General features: G+C 64.5%; 1 protein-coding gene across 1 annotated transcript in view; it reads left to right on the top strand.

Moving 5' to 3' along the window:
* The window catches only part of LOC102527588 (mucin-2), a 28,469-nt gene extending 15,055 nt beyond the window's left edge, over window positions 1–13,414 (top strand). The window contains exons 33-56 of the mRNA XM_072970742.1: window positions 230–1,241; window positions 1,572–2,547; window positions 2,965–3,235; window positions 3,590–3,858; window positions 4,276–4,869; window positions 5,074–5,268; window positions 5,488–5,702; window positions 5,974–6,148; window positions 6,566–6,813; window positions 7,347–7,530; window positions 7,832–8,054; window positions 8,799–8,977; window positions 9,281–9,350; window positions 9,479–9,579; window positions 9,679–9,710; window positions 10,394–10,571; window positions 10,857–10,961; window positions 11,158–11,198; window positions 11,410–11,532; window positions 11,630–11,728; window positions 12,115–12,243; window positions 12,429–12,468; window positions 12,788–12,911; window positions 13,017–13,414. Of these exons, the coding sequence (XP_072826843.1) occupies window positions 230–1,241; window positions 1,572–2,547; window positions 2,965–3,235; window positions 3,590–3,858; window positions 4,276–4,869; window positions 5,074–5,268; window positions 5,488–5,702; window positions 5,974–6,148; window positions 6,566–6,813; window positions 7,347–7,530; window positions 7,832–8,054; window positions 8,799–8,977; window positions 9,281–9,350; window positions 9,479–9,579; window positions 9,679–9,710; window positions 10,394–10,571; window positions 10,857–10,961; window positions 11,158–11,198; window positions 11,410–11,532; window positions 11,630–11,728; window positions 12,115–12,243; window positions 12,429–12,468; window positions 12,788–12,911; window positions 13,017–13,242 (5,809 nt within the window). The 3' untranslated portion in view covers window positions 13,243–13,414. The remainder of the gene's footprint in view (window positions 1–229; window positions 1,242–1,571; window positions 2,548–2,964; window positions 3,236–3,589; window positions 3,859–4,275; window positions 4,870–5,073; window positions 5,269–5,487; window positions 5,703–5,973; window positions 6,149–6,565; window positions 6,814–7,346; window positions 7,531–7,831; window positions 8,055–8,798; window positions 8,978–9,280; window positions 9,351–9,478; window positions 9,580–9,678; window positions 9,711–10,393; window positions 10,572–10,856; window positions 10,962–11,157; window positions 11,199–11,409; window positions 11,533–11,629; window positions 11,729–12,114; window positions 12,244–12,428; window positions 12,469–12,787; window positions 12,912–13,016) is intronic.
* The last annotated feature ends 2,905 nt before the right edge of the window (window positions 13,415–16,319 follow it).

Raw genomic sequence — 16,319 nt, 5'->3', positions numbered from 1 at the left:
CAGTAGCCAGCATCTCCTGCAGAGCCACCAGGTTTCCCAGCGTTCCCCTGCAAGAGCTTGGACAAACTGTGGTGTGCGACATTTCTGTAGGGCTTGTGTGCAAAAACCAAGACCAGAAGCCAGGGTTAGCCACCCCCGTGCCTTACTGCCTCAACTATGAGATCAATGTCTACTGCTGTGTTCCTCGGCCTGGCTGCCCCACAACATATCCCACCACCATCTCACAGAGCAGTACCACGGCACCCACCACCACTGCAACAGAGACGCCAGCTCCAGCCTCCAGCACAACGGAGACCACAACCCCCAGCACCACCACCACCACGGAGACCACAACCCCCAGCACCACCACCACCACGGAGACCACAACCCCCAGCACCACCACCACCACGGAGACCACAACCCCAGCACCTTCCATCAGCACCACCTCCACAGGGACTCCTACTCCGACACCCACCACCACCTCCACAGTGACCCCAACCCCAACAGAGCCTCCAACTGCGACCTCCACCACCACCGAGACCTCAACACCCAGCACGACCACCACCACGTCTACCCCAAGCACTTCATGTGTGCCTGTCTGCAATTGGACCGGCTGGCTGGATTCTGCCAAACCGAACTTTACCAAAGAAGGTGGAGATATTGAAGCCATTGAAAATGTCTGTAGAATGGGCTCAGTAGCCAGCATCTCCTGCAGAGCCGCCATGTTTCCCAGCGTTCCCCTGCAAGAGCTTGGACAAACTGTGGTGTGCGACACTTCTGTAGGGCTTGTGTGCAAAAACCAAGACCAGAAGCCAGGGGTAGCCACCCCCATGCCTTACTGCCTCAACTATGAGATCAATGTCTACTGCTGTGTTCCTCGGCCTGGCTGCCCCACAACATATCCCACCACCATCTCACAGAGCAGTACCACGACACCCACCACCACTGCAACAGAGACGCCAGCTCCAGCCTCCAGCACAACGGAGACCACAACCCCCAGCACCACCACCACCACGGAGACCACAACCCCCAGCACCACCACCACCACGGAGACCACAACCCCCAGCACCACCACCACCACGGAGACCACAACCCCAGCACCTTCCATCAGCACCACCTCCACAGGGACTCCTACTCCGACACCCACCACCACCTCCACAGTGACCCCAACCCCAACAGAGCCTCCAACTGCGACCTCCACCACCACCGAGACCTCAACACCCAGCACGACCACCACCACGTCTACCCCAAGCACTTCATGTGTGCCTGTCTGCAATTGGACCGGCTGGCTGGATTCTGCCAAACCGAACTTTACCAAAGAAGGTGGAGATATTGAAGCCATTGAGAATGTCTGTAGAATGGGCTCAGTAGCCAGCATCTCCTGCAGAGCCACCAGGTTTCCCAGCGTTCCCCTGCAAGAGCTTGGACAAACTGTGGTGTGCGACATTTCTGTAGGGCTTGTGTGCAAAAACCAAGACCAGAAGCCAGGGTTAGCCACCCCCGTGCCTTACTGCCTCAACTATGAGATCAATGTCTACTGCTGTGTTCCTCGGCCTGGCTGCCCCACAACATATCCCACCACCATCTCACAGAGCAGTACCACGGCACCCACCACCACTGCAACAGAGACGCCAGCTCCAGCCTCCAGCACAACGGAGACCACAACCCCCAGCACCACCACCACCACGGAGACCACAACCCCCAGCACCACCACCACCACGGAGACCACAACCCACAGCACCACCACCACCACGGAGACCACAACCCCAGCACCTTCCATCAGCACCACCTCCACAGGGACTCCTACTCCGACACCCACCACCACCTCCACAGTGACCCCAACCCCAACAGAGCCTCCAACTGCGACCTCCACCACCACCGAGACCTCAACACCCAGCACGACCACCACCACGTCTACCCCAAGCACTTCATGTGTGCCTGTCTGCAATTGGACCGGCTGGCTGGATTCTGCCAAACCGAACTTTACCAAAGAAGGTGGAGATATTGAAGCCATTGAAAATGTCTGTAGAATGGGCTCAGTAGCCAGCATCTCCTGCAGAGCCGCCATGTTTCCCAGCGTTCCCCTGCAAGAGCTTGGACAAACTGTGGTGTGCGACACTTCTGTAGGGCTTGTGTGCAAAAACCAAGACCAGAAGCCAGGGGTAGCCACCCCCATGCCTTACTGCCTCAACTATGAGATCAATGTCTACTGCTGTGTTCCTCGGCCTGGCTGCCCCACAACATATCCCACCACCATCTCACAGAGCAGTACCACGACACCCACCACCACTGCAACAGAGACGCCAGCTCCAGCCTCCAGCACAACGGAGACCACAACCCCCAGCACCACCACCACCACGGAGACCACAACCCCCAGCACCACCACCACCACGGAGACCACAACCCCCAGCACCACCACCACCACGGAGACCACAACCCCAGCACCTTCCATCAGCACCACCTCCACAGGGACTCCTACTCCGACACCCACCACCACCTCCACAGTGACCCCAACCCCAACAGAGCCTCCAACTGCGACCTCCACCACCACCGAGACCTCAACACCCAGCACGACCACCACCACGTCTACCCCAAGCACTTCATGTGTGCCTGTCTGCAATTGGACCGGCTGGCTGGATTCTGCCAAACCGAACTTTACCAAAGAAGGTGGAGATATTGAAGCCATTGAGAATGTCTGTAGAATGGGCTCAGTAGCCAGCATCTCCTGCAGAGCCACCAGGTTTCCCAGCGTTCCCCTGCAAGAGCTTGGACAAACTGTGGTGTGCGACATTTCTGTAGGGCTTGTGTGCAAAAACCAAGACCAGAAGCCAGGGTTAGCCACCCCCGTGCCTTACTGCCTCAACTATGAGATCAATGTCTACTGCTGTGTTCCTCGCCCTGGCTGCCCCACAACATATCCCACCACCATCTCACAGAGCAGTACCACGGCACCCACCACCACTGCAACAGAGACGCCAGCTCCAGCCTCCAGCACAACGGAGACCACAACCCCCAGCACCACCACCACCACGGAGACCACAACCCCCAGCACCACCACCACCACGGAGACCACAACCCACAGCACCACCACCACCACGGAGACCACAACCCCAGCACCTTCCATCAGCACCACCTCCACAGGGACTCCTACTCCGACACCCACCACCACCTCCACAGTGACCCCAACCCCAACAGAGCCTCCAACTGCGACCTCCACCACCACCGAGACCTCAACACCCAGCACGACCACCACCACGTCTACCCCAAGCACTTCATGTGTGCCTGTCTGCAATTGGACCGGCTGGCTGGATTCTGCCAAACCGAACTTTACCAAAGAAGGTGGAGATATTGAAGCCATTGAAAATGTCTGTAGAATGGGCTCAGTAGCCAGCATCTCCTGCAGAGCTGCCATGTTTCCCAGCGTTCCCCTGCAAGAGCTTGGACAAACTGTGGTGTGCGACACTTCTGTAGGGCTTGTGTGCAAAAACCAAGACCAGAAGCCAGGGGTAGCCACCCCCATGCCTTACTGCCTCAACTATGAGATCAATGTCTACTGCTGTGTTCCTCGCCCTGGCTGCCCCACAACATATCCCACCACCATCTCACAGAGCAGTACCACGACACCCACCACCACTGCAACAGAGACGCCAGCTCCAGCCTCCAGCACAACGGAGACCACAACCCCCAGCACCACCACCACCACGGAGACCACAACCCCCAGCACCACCACCACCACGGAGACCACAACCCGAACACCTTCCATCAGCACCACCTCCACAGGGACTCCTACTCCAACACCCACCACCACCTCCACAGTGACCCCAACCCCAACAGAGCCTCCAACTGCGACCTCCACCACCACCGAGACCTCAACACCCAGCACGACCACCACCACGTCTACCCCAAGCACTTCATGTGTGCCTGTCTGCAATTGGACCGGCTGGCTGGATTCTGCCAAACCGAACATTACCAAAGAAGGTGGAGATATTGAAGCCATTGAGAATGTCTGTAGAATGGGCTCAGTAGCCAGCATCTCCTGCAGAGCCACCAGGTTTCCCAGCGTTCCCCTGCAAGAGCTTGGACAAACTGTGGTGTGCGACACTTCTGTAGGGCTTGTGTGCAAAAACCAAGACCAGAAGCCAGGGGTAGCCACCCCCGTGCCTTACTGCCTCAACTATGAGATCAATGTCTACTGCTGTGTTCCTCGCCCTGGCTGCCCCACAACATATCCCACCACCATCTCACAGAGCAGTACCACGACACCCACCACCACTGCAACAGAGACGCCAGCTCCAGCCTCCAGCACAACGGAGGCCACAACCCCCAGCACCACCACCACCACGGAGACCACAACCCCCAGCACCACCACCACCACGGAGATCACAACCCCAGCACCTTCCATCAGCACCACCTCCACAGGGACTCCTACTCCGACACCCACCACCACCTCCACAGTGACCCCAACCCCAACAGAGCCTCCAACTGCGACCTCCACCACCATCGAGACCTCAACACCCAGCACGACCACCACCACGTCTACCCCAAGCACTTCATGTGTGCCTGTCTGCAATTGGACCGGCTGGCTGGATTCTGCGAAACCGAACTTTACCAAAGAAGGTGGAGATATTGAAGCCATTGAGAATGTCTGTAGAATGGGCTCAGTAGCCAGCATCTCCTGCAGAGCCGCCATGTTTCCCAGCGTTCCCCTGCAAGAGCTTGGACAAACTGTGGTGTGCGACACTTCTGTAGGGCTTGTGTGCAAAAACCAAGACCAGAAGCCAGGGGTAGCCACCCCCGTGCCTTACTGCCTCAACTATGAGATCAATGTCTACTGCTGTGTTCCTCGCCCTGGCTGCCCCACAACATATCCCACCACCATCTCACAGAGCAGTACCACGGCACCCACCACCACTGCAACAGAGACTCCAGCTCCAGCCTCCAGCACAACGGAGGCCACAACCCCCAGCACCACCACCACCACGGAGACCACAACCCCCAGCACCACCACCACCACAGAGTCCACAACCCCAACACCCACCATCAGCACCACCTCCACAGGGACTCCTACCCCGACACCCACCACCACCTCCACAGTGACCCCAACCCCAACACTCACCACCTCAACAGAGCCTCCCACTTCGACCTCCACCACCACGGAGACCTCAACTCTCAGCACAACCACCCCGACGGAGACCCTGATCACCTCCCCCCTCAGCACCTCCATAACCGGCCCTAGTACCCCCCCCATAGAGAAATGCTGCGAGTTGAATGGAGAATTCTACAGCCCAGGTGTGTGTCCAGGCTTGTCTCCCTGAACTCCCAGGTTGTGGCTGTGTCTGTCGTGCTTGTGGTCAGGGTAGCGTCCTGGCGAATCCGGCCCCTCGTGCTGCAGCTTGGCTGTTGGGAAAGTGAGGCGTGGGCTGCCCTCTCGCGGCCACCGGGCGACCCACCTGTGTCGTCTCGTGGCCGCCCTATGTGGATTGTGTAGGACTGGTGTCTCCCTTGCAGGCGAAGTGACGTACAACGTCACCGAAGGAGGCATGTGCCGTTACGCGTACTGCTCAAAGTCTTGCGAACTTGAGTTCTACAACTGGTCGTGCCCATCAACACCCTCTACAACACTCAGCCCGCTCCCTACCACCACGGCCCCATCATCCACAGCCTCAAGCGTGTCCACCACCACCCACCCTCCCGGGTGCCTGGACTTCAACCCTCCCAGAAAGGTCTGTGGTTTCTGTGCAGCTTTCTCCCCAAGCACCGGGCGCATGCCCCCACCACCAGGTCTTGCAAAGCCCCAGGCGCTGCCTTTCTGCTGGTCACACAGGGCACCCAGCCCCCTGTGCCCCGCACCACCTGCAGTCAGGGCACAGGGTCTGCCGGAGCCCTTCCGAGTCCCCACCACATCCCCATTGCCGTGGGGAGGTGCTGGCGGCCCTCCTCTGGGGCCGGGCTGCAGACTGGGCCCGGCTGATCCTGTGCCTGGCCTGCCCGCAGGAGAACGAGACGTGGTGGCTGTGTAACTGCACGATGGCCGTCTGCAAGCACGACAACACCGTGGAGCTGGTGGAGGTGGAGTGCAACCCCCCCCCGATGCCCACCTGCTCCAACGGCCTCACGCCCGTGCGCGTCAAGGACCCGGACGGGTGCTGCTGGCACTGGGAGTGCGACTGTAAGCCCCCCGCGCCGGCTCCCTTCTGTGTGTGTGCTGGGGGGCGGGGTGCACACCGCAGGTGGGACAGGCTGGCTGTGATGGCTGAGGGCCGGGCACACGTCTGGAGGGACTTGACTTGCCTCCAGCTTACTGCCCTCCTCAGGCAGGGGTCCGGGAGCGGGAGGGGCTTTCCTGGTGGGGCGCAGCCACATAGAAGGGCTGCGGCCTGGGGCAGCTGGGGTTGGGAGTGAAGTCAGGCCCTGCCCTTCGGAGGGAACACACGCGTGGGGCCCTGATGCCCCACGCGCCCTGGGCACCAGGCTTATGGGGCCTTCCTCAGTTTCCACTTGCTCTTCCCCCTTGTGCCTTGTCCCCTGACTGTGTCCTGTCCCCGCCCCCGGGGCTGGGCGCCGGCCCACCTCGGCCGCTCCGCAGGCTACTGCACCGGCTGGGGGGACCCGCACTACGTCACCTTCGACGGGCTGTACTACAGCCACCAGGGTGCGTGCACGTACGTGCTGGTGGAGGAGGCCGTGCCCACCGTGGACGGCTTTGGGGTCTACGTCGACAACTACCACTGCGACCCCCGCGACCGGGTGTCCTGCCCCCGCACGCTCATCGTGCGCCACGAGACGCAGGAGGTGCGGCTCGAGACCGTGCAGATGGCGCCCATGACGGTGCAGGTAGGCCGGCGGCGGGGCCGAGCGTCCGCGGCAGGGCGAGCTGGGCTGGGGCGATGTCAGCTCCCTCGCTGGGGGGGGCCTTGCCCCAGGGCTGCGCGGGGGCAGCACTCAGTGGACATGTCAGCTCTCCTCACAGGCCCTCCGGGGCATTCAGGGACCCCGTGACCCGCCACCCCTGCTCCTGCCAGGCACCCTGGGCACAGGTCTGTGTGGCAGAAGCCCCCTCCCTGAGCACAGGGGCTCTGTGCGCCCCACGTGGAGTTGTCATTTCCCATGGCGTGGAGAGCCCCGCCCCCTGCGCGGTTCCCCCCAAGTCTCCGGGGGCTCAGAGGACAGCGCCCTGGCTACCTGGCCCCTGGGACTAGTCAGGATGAAGGTCCGGCCCAATGCGGTGGGAAGGAAGAGGGAAGGCAGAGGGGCGCGGGCACAGTGTGAGGGTGGGGGGATCCGGGTACTTTCCAAAGGCACCGCACGCTCCGGTCAGACCCATGAGGCTCCCGCCGGCCCTCCCTGACCCGGTGTGTCGGCCACAGGTGCAGGTGAACAGGCAGGCCGTGGCGCTGCCCTACAAGAAGTACGGGCTGCAGGTGTACGAGTCGGGCATCAACCTCGTGGTGGCCATCCCCGAGCTGGGCGCCCTCGTCTCCTACAACGGCCTCGCCTTCTCCATCCGGCTGCCCTACCGCCTGTTCGGGAACAACACAAAGGGCCAGTGTGGTGAGCCCTTGACCTCGGCCCCCGTGCCCTGCGCTGGGGAGGGCGGCTGGGCAGAGGCTGTCTGTGGGCCCCGCCAGCCCCGCTGTGGTTCTCTGCTCTGTTCAGGGTCCCCACAGCCATCCTTCCGGGTTTGGGCCCAGCGGGAAGCCAGCAGGAGTGCAGTCTAGCCTGTGCCCTGGGCCCTGGGCAGCTGGGCACCAGGGGACCTGGGCTGGAGGAGGGGCGGTGTCTCAGGGGCTTGCTGGGTCTGCTGGACGAACTGGGCGGGCCCGGGCACACGGGGACCTTCTCCCCCACCCAGGCACGTGCACCAACACCACCGTGGACGACTGCGTGCTGCCCAGTGGGGAGGTCGTCGACAACTGTGAGGTGGCAGCTGACCAGTGGGCGGTGTACGACCCCTCCAAGCCGCAATGTCCCCACACCAGCTTCACCACCCAGCGCCCGGCCACCTCGCCGTCTGCGGGCAGGACCACCGTGGGTGAGGCCTGCGCGTCTCCTCTCTGCGAGCTCATCAAGGACAGGTGACCCTGACCCCCGGCCGGCTGCTGCCTCGGCCAGTCGTGGGCTGCAGGCTCCCCGAGAGCGGCCTCCCCCCTCTGTGACCCCACCTCATGGACAGAGAGGAGGTGGCAGGGGCCGAGCGTGGGGCTGGGAAGGCAGGTGTCAGGGCACCACGGGCCGGTGCCGGTTCACAGAGGGGCCCAGTAATCGGGCTCCAGGTTTCCACGGGGCTGAGTGGCCTTGTTTGACATCCGTGTGCCCTTTGCAACCCCCCGAACCTCACCTGCCTCCTGGATGGTGCAGGGGCCGCTGAGCTTGCAGCCTGGGGTAGACCAGTTGACGGGGCAGAGCAGCACCCGGTACCTATAAAGGGAGGCAGATGTGGGCTTAGACATACAAGGGGTGCTCCCAGAGCTGGCCTCATGGAGCGAGCGCCTGGTCCCCGGGGGTGTGCGCCACAGGGCTGGGAGGCCCCCGCAGTGTTGCGGGAGGGGGCATCTTGGCACCCAGCGAACATGGAGATGCGGGGCTTCCATCTCCGGGAGCCAATTGCCCGAGGCCTCGTCCTCGGGCCACAGCGAGGGCCGCCCTCCCCCAGGGCCTGCCCTACTCCCTCTGCTCCCACCGTCAGCCTGCCTGTGTCTGTCTGGTTGGAAGCAACCTGAGCCTGGCTCTAGGAGGGCAGCCCGGGTAGAGGTGGGGGGCAGGGGGAGTGTGGGAGAGGCGGGGCCCCGAGCAGACCCTGACAGGCCCCGCCCCCACAGCCTGTTCGCGCAGTGCCACGCCCTGGCGCCCCCGCAGCACTACTACGACGCCTGCGTGTTCGACAGCTGCTTGGTGCCCGACTCGGGCCTGGAGTGTGCCAGCCTGCAGACCTACGCCGCCCTGTGTGCCCAGGAGGGCATCTGTGTCGACTGGCGGAACCACACCCGCGGGGCCTGCCGTGAGTGCCCGCCTGCCCCGCCCAGGCTGGGGTCCTGCAGGCCAGGGGGCTCTCCGGGCTCTGCCTGAAGCCAGACTGGGGTGGGGCGGCCTGGCACGCACAGAGACCAGCTTTGCTGAGCACAGCGGGGCTGGGGACGGCGTGGGGGTCTGGGGCGGGCAGCACCGGGCACCTGGCCGCCCGCAGCCTGGGTGGGAGGATGGGGCCCTTCGTGGCAGGGGCTGGGCAGGACAGTCAGTAGCGGGGCAGGCACAGGCTGCTCCCTGTGACTCTGGCCCCTCGGGCGCCTGCCTCCTCCCGCAGAGGTGAAGTGCCCGGCTCATCGGGAGTACCGTGCCTGTGGTCCCGCAGAAGAGCCCACCTGTCAGTCCAGGTGAGGCGCCCGTGGAGGCGCCGGGAGGGCAGGCTCTCCCCTCTGGCGGTGCTTCCGGGTGGCCCCGTGTGGGCCTGGGGGTCCGGCCTGTCCCCACCGCCCATCTCATCGCGCCCTCCCGCCCCCAGCCCTTCCCAGGAGAACAGCACCCAGCTGGTGGAAGGCTGCTTCTGTCCCGAGGGCACGGTGAACTTTGGCCCCGGCTTCGACGTCTGCGTGGACTCGTGCGGTAGGCTGCCCCCCGGTGCCCCCCGCCCCCGCTGAGGCTGAGCCCTGCCCGTGCCGCACCAGGGCTGTGCTCACAGCGGCTGCTGCCTCTCCTTCCTAGGCTGCGTGGGGCCCGACAACGTGCCCAGAGAGGTAAGCCAACCCCTGGGTGCCGGGGCCGCCTTCTCCCACAAAGGCCAAATTTTGGGGTGTAGGAAGGGCTGGACATGAGAGCCGGGGACCCTCAAAGACTGAGTCCTGAGTCATTTAATTCCCGGACGGCTGGGCTAGGAGGGGTAGCCACCCCCGCACCCCTCCCTGGTCCACCCAGCTCCGCGTCCACCCCCCGCTCCGCGCCTCCGCCCGCTGGTCTTTTGTTGCTGTGCACACCTGCGGAGGCGGCGTCTTGGCCACTGCAGAGCTGTGCGCGTCTCCTGCACGCGGTTGATTCTTGAGCTCTAGTCTGCTCGAGCCCCGCAGACACACGTGGTTTCTGCCGGGTGCGTGCTGTGTAGGTGGACGGTGGTGAGCAGGTCAAGGTTGTGGTCTCAGTGACCTGGCCCTGAGGGGAGCCCCTGTCCTGGCCCAGAACCTGCCCTGAGGGCTTGAGGTGGCAGGTGCCTAGGCGGGGAGGCGATGGGAGGGGGACGGGGAGGTGGGGCGGGGGTGGGGAGGGGGCGCGGGGAGGGCACAGGCTTTCCCGCAGGCAGCTCGGTGGGCTTCCAGGCGTGGTGCCTTGTCTCCCCGGGACCCCAGACCAGCTTCATGGAGGCCGAGGCCCAGGGCCAGGTGGGCCGGCGCCCCCTCCCTCCCCACTCACCCCTTCCTCCCTGCAGTTTGGGGAGCACTTCCAGTTCGACTGCAAGGACTGCATCTGCCTGGAGGGGGGCAGCGGCATCAGCTGTCAGCCTAGGGCGTGCAGCCAGGACTCCCGCCCTGAGTGCGGGGAGGACGGCACCTACCTGGTCACCGAGGTGGACCCCGCCGACCCCTGCTGCAGCATCACCTCCTGCAGTAAGGCGCCCCTGGGGGCAGGGAGTGGCCTGGGCCGCGGGCCGTCCCCTCCTGGGCCCCCAGGGTCCCCGAGCGTGTCCCCGCTACACGGTTTCACCTCCTGGCTGAGCCGGGAGCCCTGAGTTCGCGGCCCGTTGGAGGCCGGGGCCACAGGGCGCGTCCCCGGGACGGTAGGGCTTGAGGAGGCCGTGTGCCCAGGGCTGGAGGGGTTCCTGCTGCAGGGCCCGGCTGGGGGGCTCGGCCTGGAGGAGCCGTGCTCACCGGCGCGTCTCCGCCGCTCTTCAGAGTGCAACGCCAGCCTGTGCAGGGAGAAGCCCCTGCTGTGCCCGCTGGGATTTGAAGTGAAGAGCGAGATGGTCCCCGGGAGATGCTGCCCCTTGCACTCGTGTGGTAGGTGTGCCGGGGCCAGGGAGGCCGAGCAGTGGGCGCCCGCTCCCTCCCCGGGGCTGGGCGGTGCTGGGAGTGTGGGTTGGGGGGAGGGGCTCCCCCCTGGGGGCTCCCTGCCCCTCGCGTGTCCACCGGCTGTGCGTCCGCCGCCGGGTCAGGAGGACTGTCTGACCCTCGCCCCGTTGTTCTTCGTCCCAAGTGCCCAAGGGCGTGTGTGTTGTGGAGAACGCCGAGTACCAGGTGAGGCCTGGCTGGCTGCAGGGGGAGGGCGGGGTGCAGATGCGGCTTGGGAGTGGGGTCTCAGCAGGCTCTCGGGTGGCCGGGGGCTCCGTTGGTGCCTGCACCAGGGTGCCCAGCCCTCTGCAGGCAATGGGGGGGCCGGCGTCTGTCCGGGAGGGGGGTGAAAGGTGTCACGGCGGCCCCCCTCACCCGCCCTTCCCTGTGCCCCAAGCCCGGTTCTCCAGTCTATTCCTCCAAGTGCCAGAACTGCGTGTGCACCACCAGCAGGGACAGCGCCACGCAGCTCAACACCATCTCCTGCAGCCACGTGCCCTGCAACACCTCCTGCAACCCCGTAAGCGCCCCTGCCCCGGCCGAGTGTGCTGCCGCCCGCGGTCGGTCGCTCGGAGCCCTTCTCTCTCGACGCCAACCGGCCCGTGGGTGTCCTGCAGGGCTTCGAGCTGGTGGACGTCCCCGGGGAGTGCTGCAAGAAGTGTCAGCAGACGCACTGCATCATCCAGCAGCCCAGCGACCAGCACCTCGTTCTGAAGGTACGCACGCCCCTCCTTCCCCAGGGCGAGGCTGGGCCTCCCGGCGCCGCCCGGCTGTCCGGTGCCCTGTCTCTCCTCGGGACAGCGGTCCTAGGGCTTTGCCCCCGCCCACTGGGTTATCCAGGGTGACCTTATCTCGAGATCCGTAACTGAGTCACGTCTGCAAGGCACCTTTTCCAAATAAGGTCACCTCTGCAGGTTGTGGGGGTTAGAATGTGGACACGTGGGTGGACTACAGGTGGTGGCTGTCCGTGCGTCCCGGTGTTTCTGGGCCTGTGGGCTGGACCTCCGGTCCCAGAAGCCGCACTTGGCAGGGTGGTCGGGGAGCTGCAAGGTGTCGGGGTGGTGCCCCCGCCAGCCTCACCCGGCCTCTCTCTGCCCCACAGCCCGGTGACATGAAGAATGACCCCCTGGACAACTGTACCCTCTTCAGCTGCGTGAAGTTACACAACCAGCTCATCTCGTCCGTCTCCAAGATCACCTGCCCCGACTTTGATCCCAGCACCTGCCTCCCGGTGAGCCGGCCGGTCTCTGCAGGAGCGTGGGGCCTCGGTCTTCCCGGAGGGCTGGGTTGCAGCTGCCCTGGGAGGCTCTGCTCTGGGCCCCTTCTGCAGGAGCTGCCCCTCGCCATCCCCGTCGCAAGAAGGGGGTCTCACTGTTGGGGGACCTGGGGGTCTCAACTCATTCCCCTCCCCTCCAGGGCTCCATCAGTCTCATGTCCAATGGCTGCTGCAGGAAGTGTGAGTACAGGCCAGGGGGCGGCGCTCCCGGGTAGGGGTTGGGCTGGGCAGGGGGCTCCCTGGGCCCCCTTGAGGCACAGGGGGTGGTCCTCCGTGAGCTGCGTCCCCTCTGTGACACTCTGGCTGGACGCTGAGTTGGAGGTCATCACCTGGGGTGCCCAGGAAGCCTGAATCCCCTCCCAGGGAGGAGCCGGACAGAACCCAGCTTGCTTCAGGGCAGGGAGGTGGGGCGCTTGGGGAGGGGAGAGGAAGTGGGCAGGGAGAGCCCAGGGCTCTGGAAGGTGGAGCCCCCGCCCTGAGCCTCGGCCCCTCCCCGCAGGCATCCCTCACGAGACTGGGATCCCCTGCTCCATGGTCTCCGTCATCAGGGAGATTTCCCACAACGGCTGCACCAAGTTGGTCAGCATGAACGATTGCTCTGGGTCTTGCGGGACCTTTGCCATGTGAGTCCCGCGTGGGGAGTGGCCCTGAGGGGCCGCGGAGGGGAGGCAGCAGCCGCCCGAGCAGGAGCAGGCAGTGGCCCCTCACTGCGGCCTTCCTTCCCCCAGGTACTCAGCCCAGGCCCAGGCCCTGGACCACAGATGCTCCTGCTGCAAGGAGCAGCGCACCAGCCAGCGGCAGGTGGCGCTGCAGTGCCCGGGCGGTGGCACACTCAGCCACACCTACACCCACATTGAGAGCTGTGGGTGCCAGAACACCACGTGCGAGCTCCTGTCCCCCCAGGACAGGGCTCGGCGCTCCATCCCCAGGCTGCTGGCCCCAGGGAGGAGGTGAGCGGGGAGGGCGCGCAGCCCCGTCCCTCCGCCCCTCCGCAGCCTTGCGCATCCCCTTCCCACCGACCCTCTGAGCTTCCTCGCCCCCTAAGCTGACTTTCTCTCTGCGGCTATTTATTTTCCAAGTCTTTGCTCAGTCCTTTGCTTTGCAGAATAAACCTGGTCAGAGATGCCGTGTGGGGGTGCTTCTGTGGGTGCTGAGGGGCTGGGTGGCTGCTTCCTGGGGGGCGAGTTGGGCTCAGTCAGTAGGCTCTGCACACGGCATCCGGGGGACACCATGCACATGTGGCTGGCCTGGCCTTGGGAAACCTCGTGGACAAAATGCCACCTCCAGGGACCACCATCCTTGGGGCTCCCCTGGAAGGCTGCCCCCTGCCCTGTCCTGCTCTTGGCACGTGTGAAGCCCTGGCCGGGCCATCAGGATGCAGGCGGCTCCTTCCAGGAAGCCCTCTGAGCCTGAATCTGTTGAAAAGGCCTCTGTGTCCCTTTGCAGCCATTAAGCACGCGTGTGCACACTGTGTTCATTTGCACGTGTGGCTGCTGTGGATGTGTGCACATTTGTGTCTGTGTGTGTGGCACACGCCTCACCCCGGGGAGAGCAGTAAAAGTGCTGGTCTGTAGACTCGGGGGCAGGACGCTGGCTCCTGCTGCGAGAAACAAGTGACCACTGAGCAGCAGCCGGCCGAGCCGCGGGACCTGATACGGTGGCACGTGTGTTTGAGAGCTGCTTTGTGAGCTGGCTGAGCCACCAGGACGGGGATTCTGGGGAAGGGACGCTCTGGTCCTTTTACAGCAGAGAGCAAGGCTGGGCCGTGGAGACCCACCAGGCTGAAATCGTGCCAGGCTTCTCCTCTCTGAGCAGGTGGTGGGGAGTGGGAGCCCTGGGTCCCTCAGCCGAGCACCCCCTGCCTCCAAGTCCAGTTACCCAACCTGAGAGCGTCCTGGGAGCTCCAAGGGGCGGTGCCGCTGTGGTCCCCCCAGAGCCGGAGTTTGCTCTGCTCTCAGGGCATCCGCCACATTCCCACCTGACTGACGGGGGACTGTGGCCCTGCCCACAGGCCAGGGGGGCTTCCCCAGTGTGGACCCAGAACCCCTCCTGTCCATTCGTTGACTCCTTCAGGCCTAGGCTGAGGCCACTGCCCCTGCCCCCTGTAGCCAGCTGACTCCCTCCCCCACCTGGTCCTCCCACCCCGGAAGAGACCAGGTCAGGGCCTGCCAGTGAGACAGGAAGGGGGCAGGGCACAGCCATTCAAGGAATGCCACAGCAATTATCACCAAAATGGCGAAAGATTCAGCCCCAGCAGGCCTTGAGGCTCAGGATGATGGGAGATTTAAGTTCCAGCAGATCTTGATCTTCATTGTATGCCCATCGTAATTCATTAACGTGGGGAAGGACACGCCCGCAGGCGCCATGGCAGTCCCGAGGTCAGCCACAAAAGGTCAAGAGTGGGAGACGGCCAACCTCCTGGGAACCCCAGCCCCTTCCCCTCGACTGGTCCTTCTAATTATTAGCATAGGAAGCCACCAGGCCCATAAAAACAGCAGCAAGGCGCCTCGCAGCCGCCCCGTCTCTGTGCAGAGAAGGCCCGCACCCTGTCTGTGGAGTGTGCACCTACTAGTAATCTGAGCACCCAACCCCCACACCTCCTGGCCTGTCCCTTGCCTTTCATGGTATCTCTGTGAATAAATCTACCCTTACTCAACCGTGGCTCCCTCTTGAATTCTTTCCTGCGCGAGGCCAAGGACCCACACTTGGCGGGGCACGTCCCGGGGGCCCAACCGAAGCCTGGGACACGGCCCTCCTCACGCCCCACTTCTCCAACACATCAGTGCCACCCTGAGTCCTGGGCTATGCTCCTGCCCAGCCCCCTCTGCTGACTTTAGGAACTCCTGCGATCCTTGTCCAGACCTGTGGATGTGGTCAGTTGGCCTGGGCTGGCCTCGGAGTCTCCAAGTCCCCTCCTAGAGCAGAAGGTTTGTTGAGGGGACACGGTGGCTGCCCACCTCGGCTGGGTGGCCAAGTCCAGCTCCTGATGCCTCAGAACCAGCCCTGCAGGGCGGCGGTCAGTGTACCTGCCCAGGCCCTCAGCTGTCCCTACGTCCCTTCCTGGGCCTTGAGCTTGAGGGCTGTTCTCTCAGCGAGGGTCCTGTTGCCTTGGCCTAAATTCCAGCACAGGCTTGGGGACCTGCAGGACAGGAGTGGCGGGGGGCCGGGGGGGCGGTGTTCTGTGACCTGCACCCCGGTCAGGAGGAGGGGTCAGGCTCTGGCCCGTGGCCTCAGCCGCCTCCCAGGGTCCCGCCTGTGAAGTGGGGGCTTCCAGGTGACCAGGGGTGGGCCAGGGTGGAGCGGCGCCCACAGACCTGCTCCTTTAAGCAGAACGGCCCTGGGTTTCCTCTCCTGGACACCCGGTTTCCCCAAGATTTTCCTTGGCTTAAAAATAGTATGACAACCATGCGCGGATGGTCTCCAGGCCGCTGCCCCGCTCCTCCAGAGGCCTCAGTGGGAGCCCTCCTTCCGCCCCCCACCTGCCCGGTCACCCCCAGGGAGCAGGTCCCCGCAGGCTGGGAAAGGATGAACCAGTGAGCGATCCGGAGGGCCCCGCCCCGCCCCGCCCCCTGCCGCGGCCCCGCCTCCCCGCGGCCCCGCCCCCTGCGAGTCCCAGGCGGGGCTGTGGGTGGGCGATGGCTGCTGTCTCCTTTCGTGCTTGTCTCAGGCCACCGTCCCACCCGCACTTACAGGTGAGGTCTCGGGGCCTGCTGTCTGCCGGGACCCTGGTGCTGCGGGCTGCGACCCTGCCCCTCCGCTCAACGGGGCTCTGCCTTGCCGCGGGCCTCCATCAGCGCCCCTCCCAGCCCAGCCCCTCTCCCACCAGGGCCTTCGGTCCGGATCCCGGTCCCGGTCCCGAGGGCCCTCAGCAGCGAGGCCCGAGTCTGCTCCCGGCGTGCTCCTGGTTCCCAGCTGGGGAGGGGTCCCCACGGAGACCCCGGGGCCAGGCCCGCAGGGCCGGTGGGCGCACAGCGGGGTGGCAGGCAGGGTCCTGCTCCCCAGTCCGGGGCCCCCAGCCTGGTCTGGGTCGC

Source organism: Vicugna pacos, chromosome 10 (assembly GCF_048564905.1).
Source record: "Vicugna pacos chromosome 10, VicPac4, whole genome shotgun sequence".
Taxonomy (NCBI): Eukaryota; Metazoa; Chordata; class Mammalia; order Artiodactyla; family Camelidae; genus Vicugna; species Vicugna pacos.
Note: the sequence above shows the minus strand (reverse complement) of the source record. Positions and strands in the feature narration are given on the sequence as shown.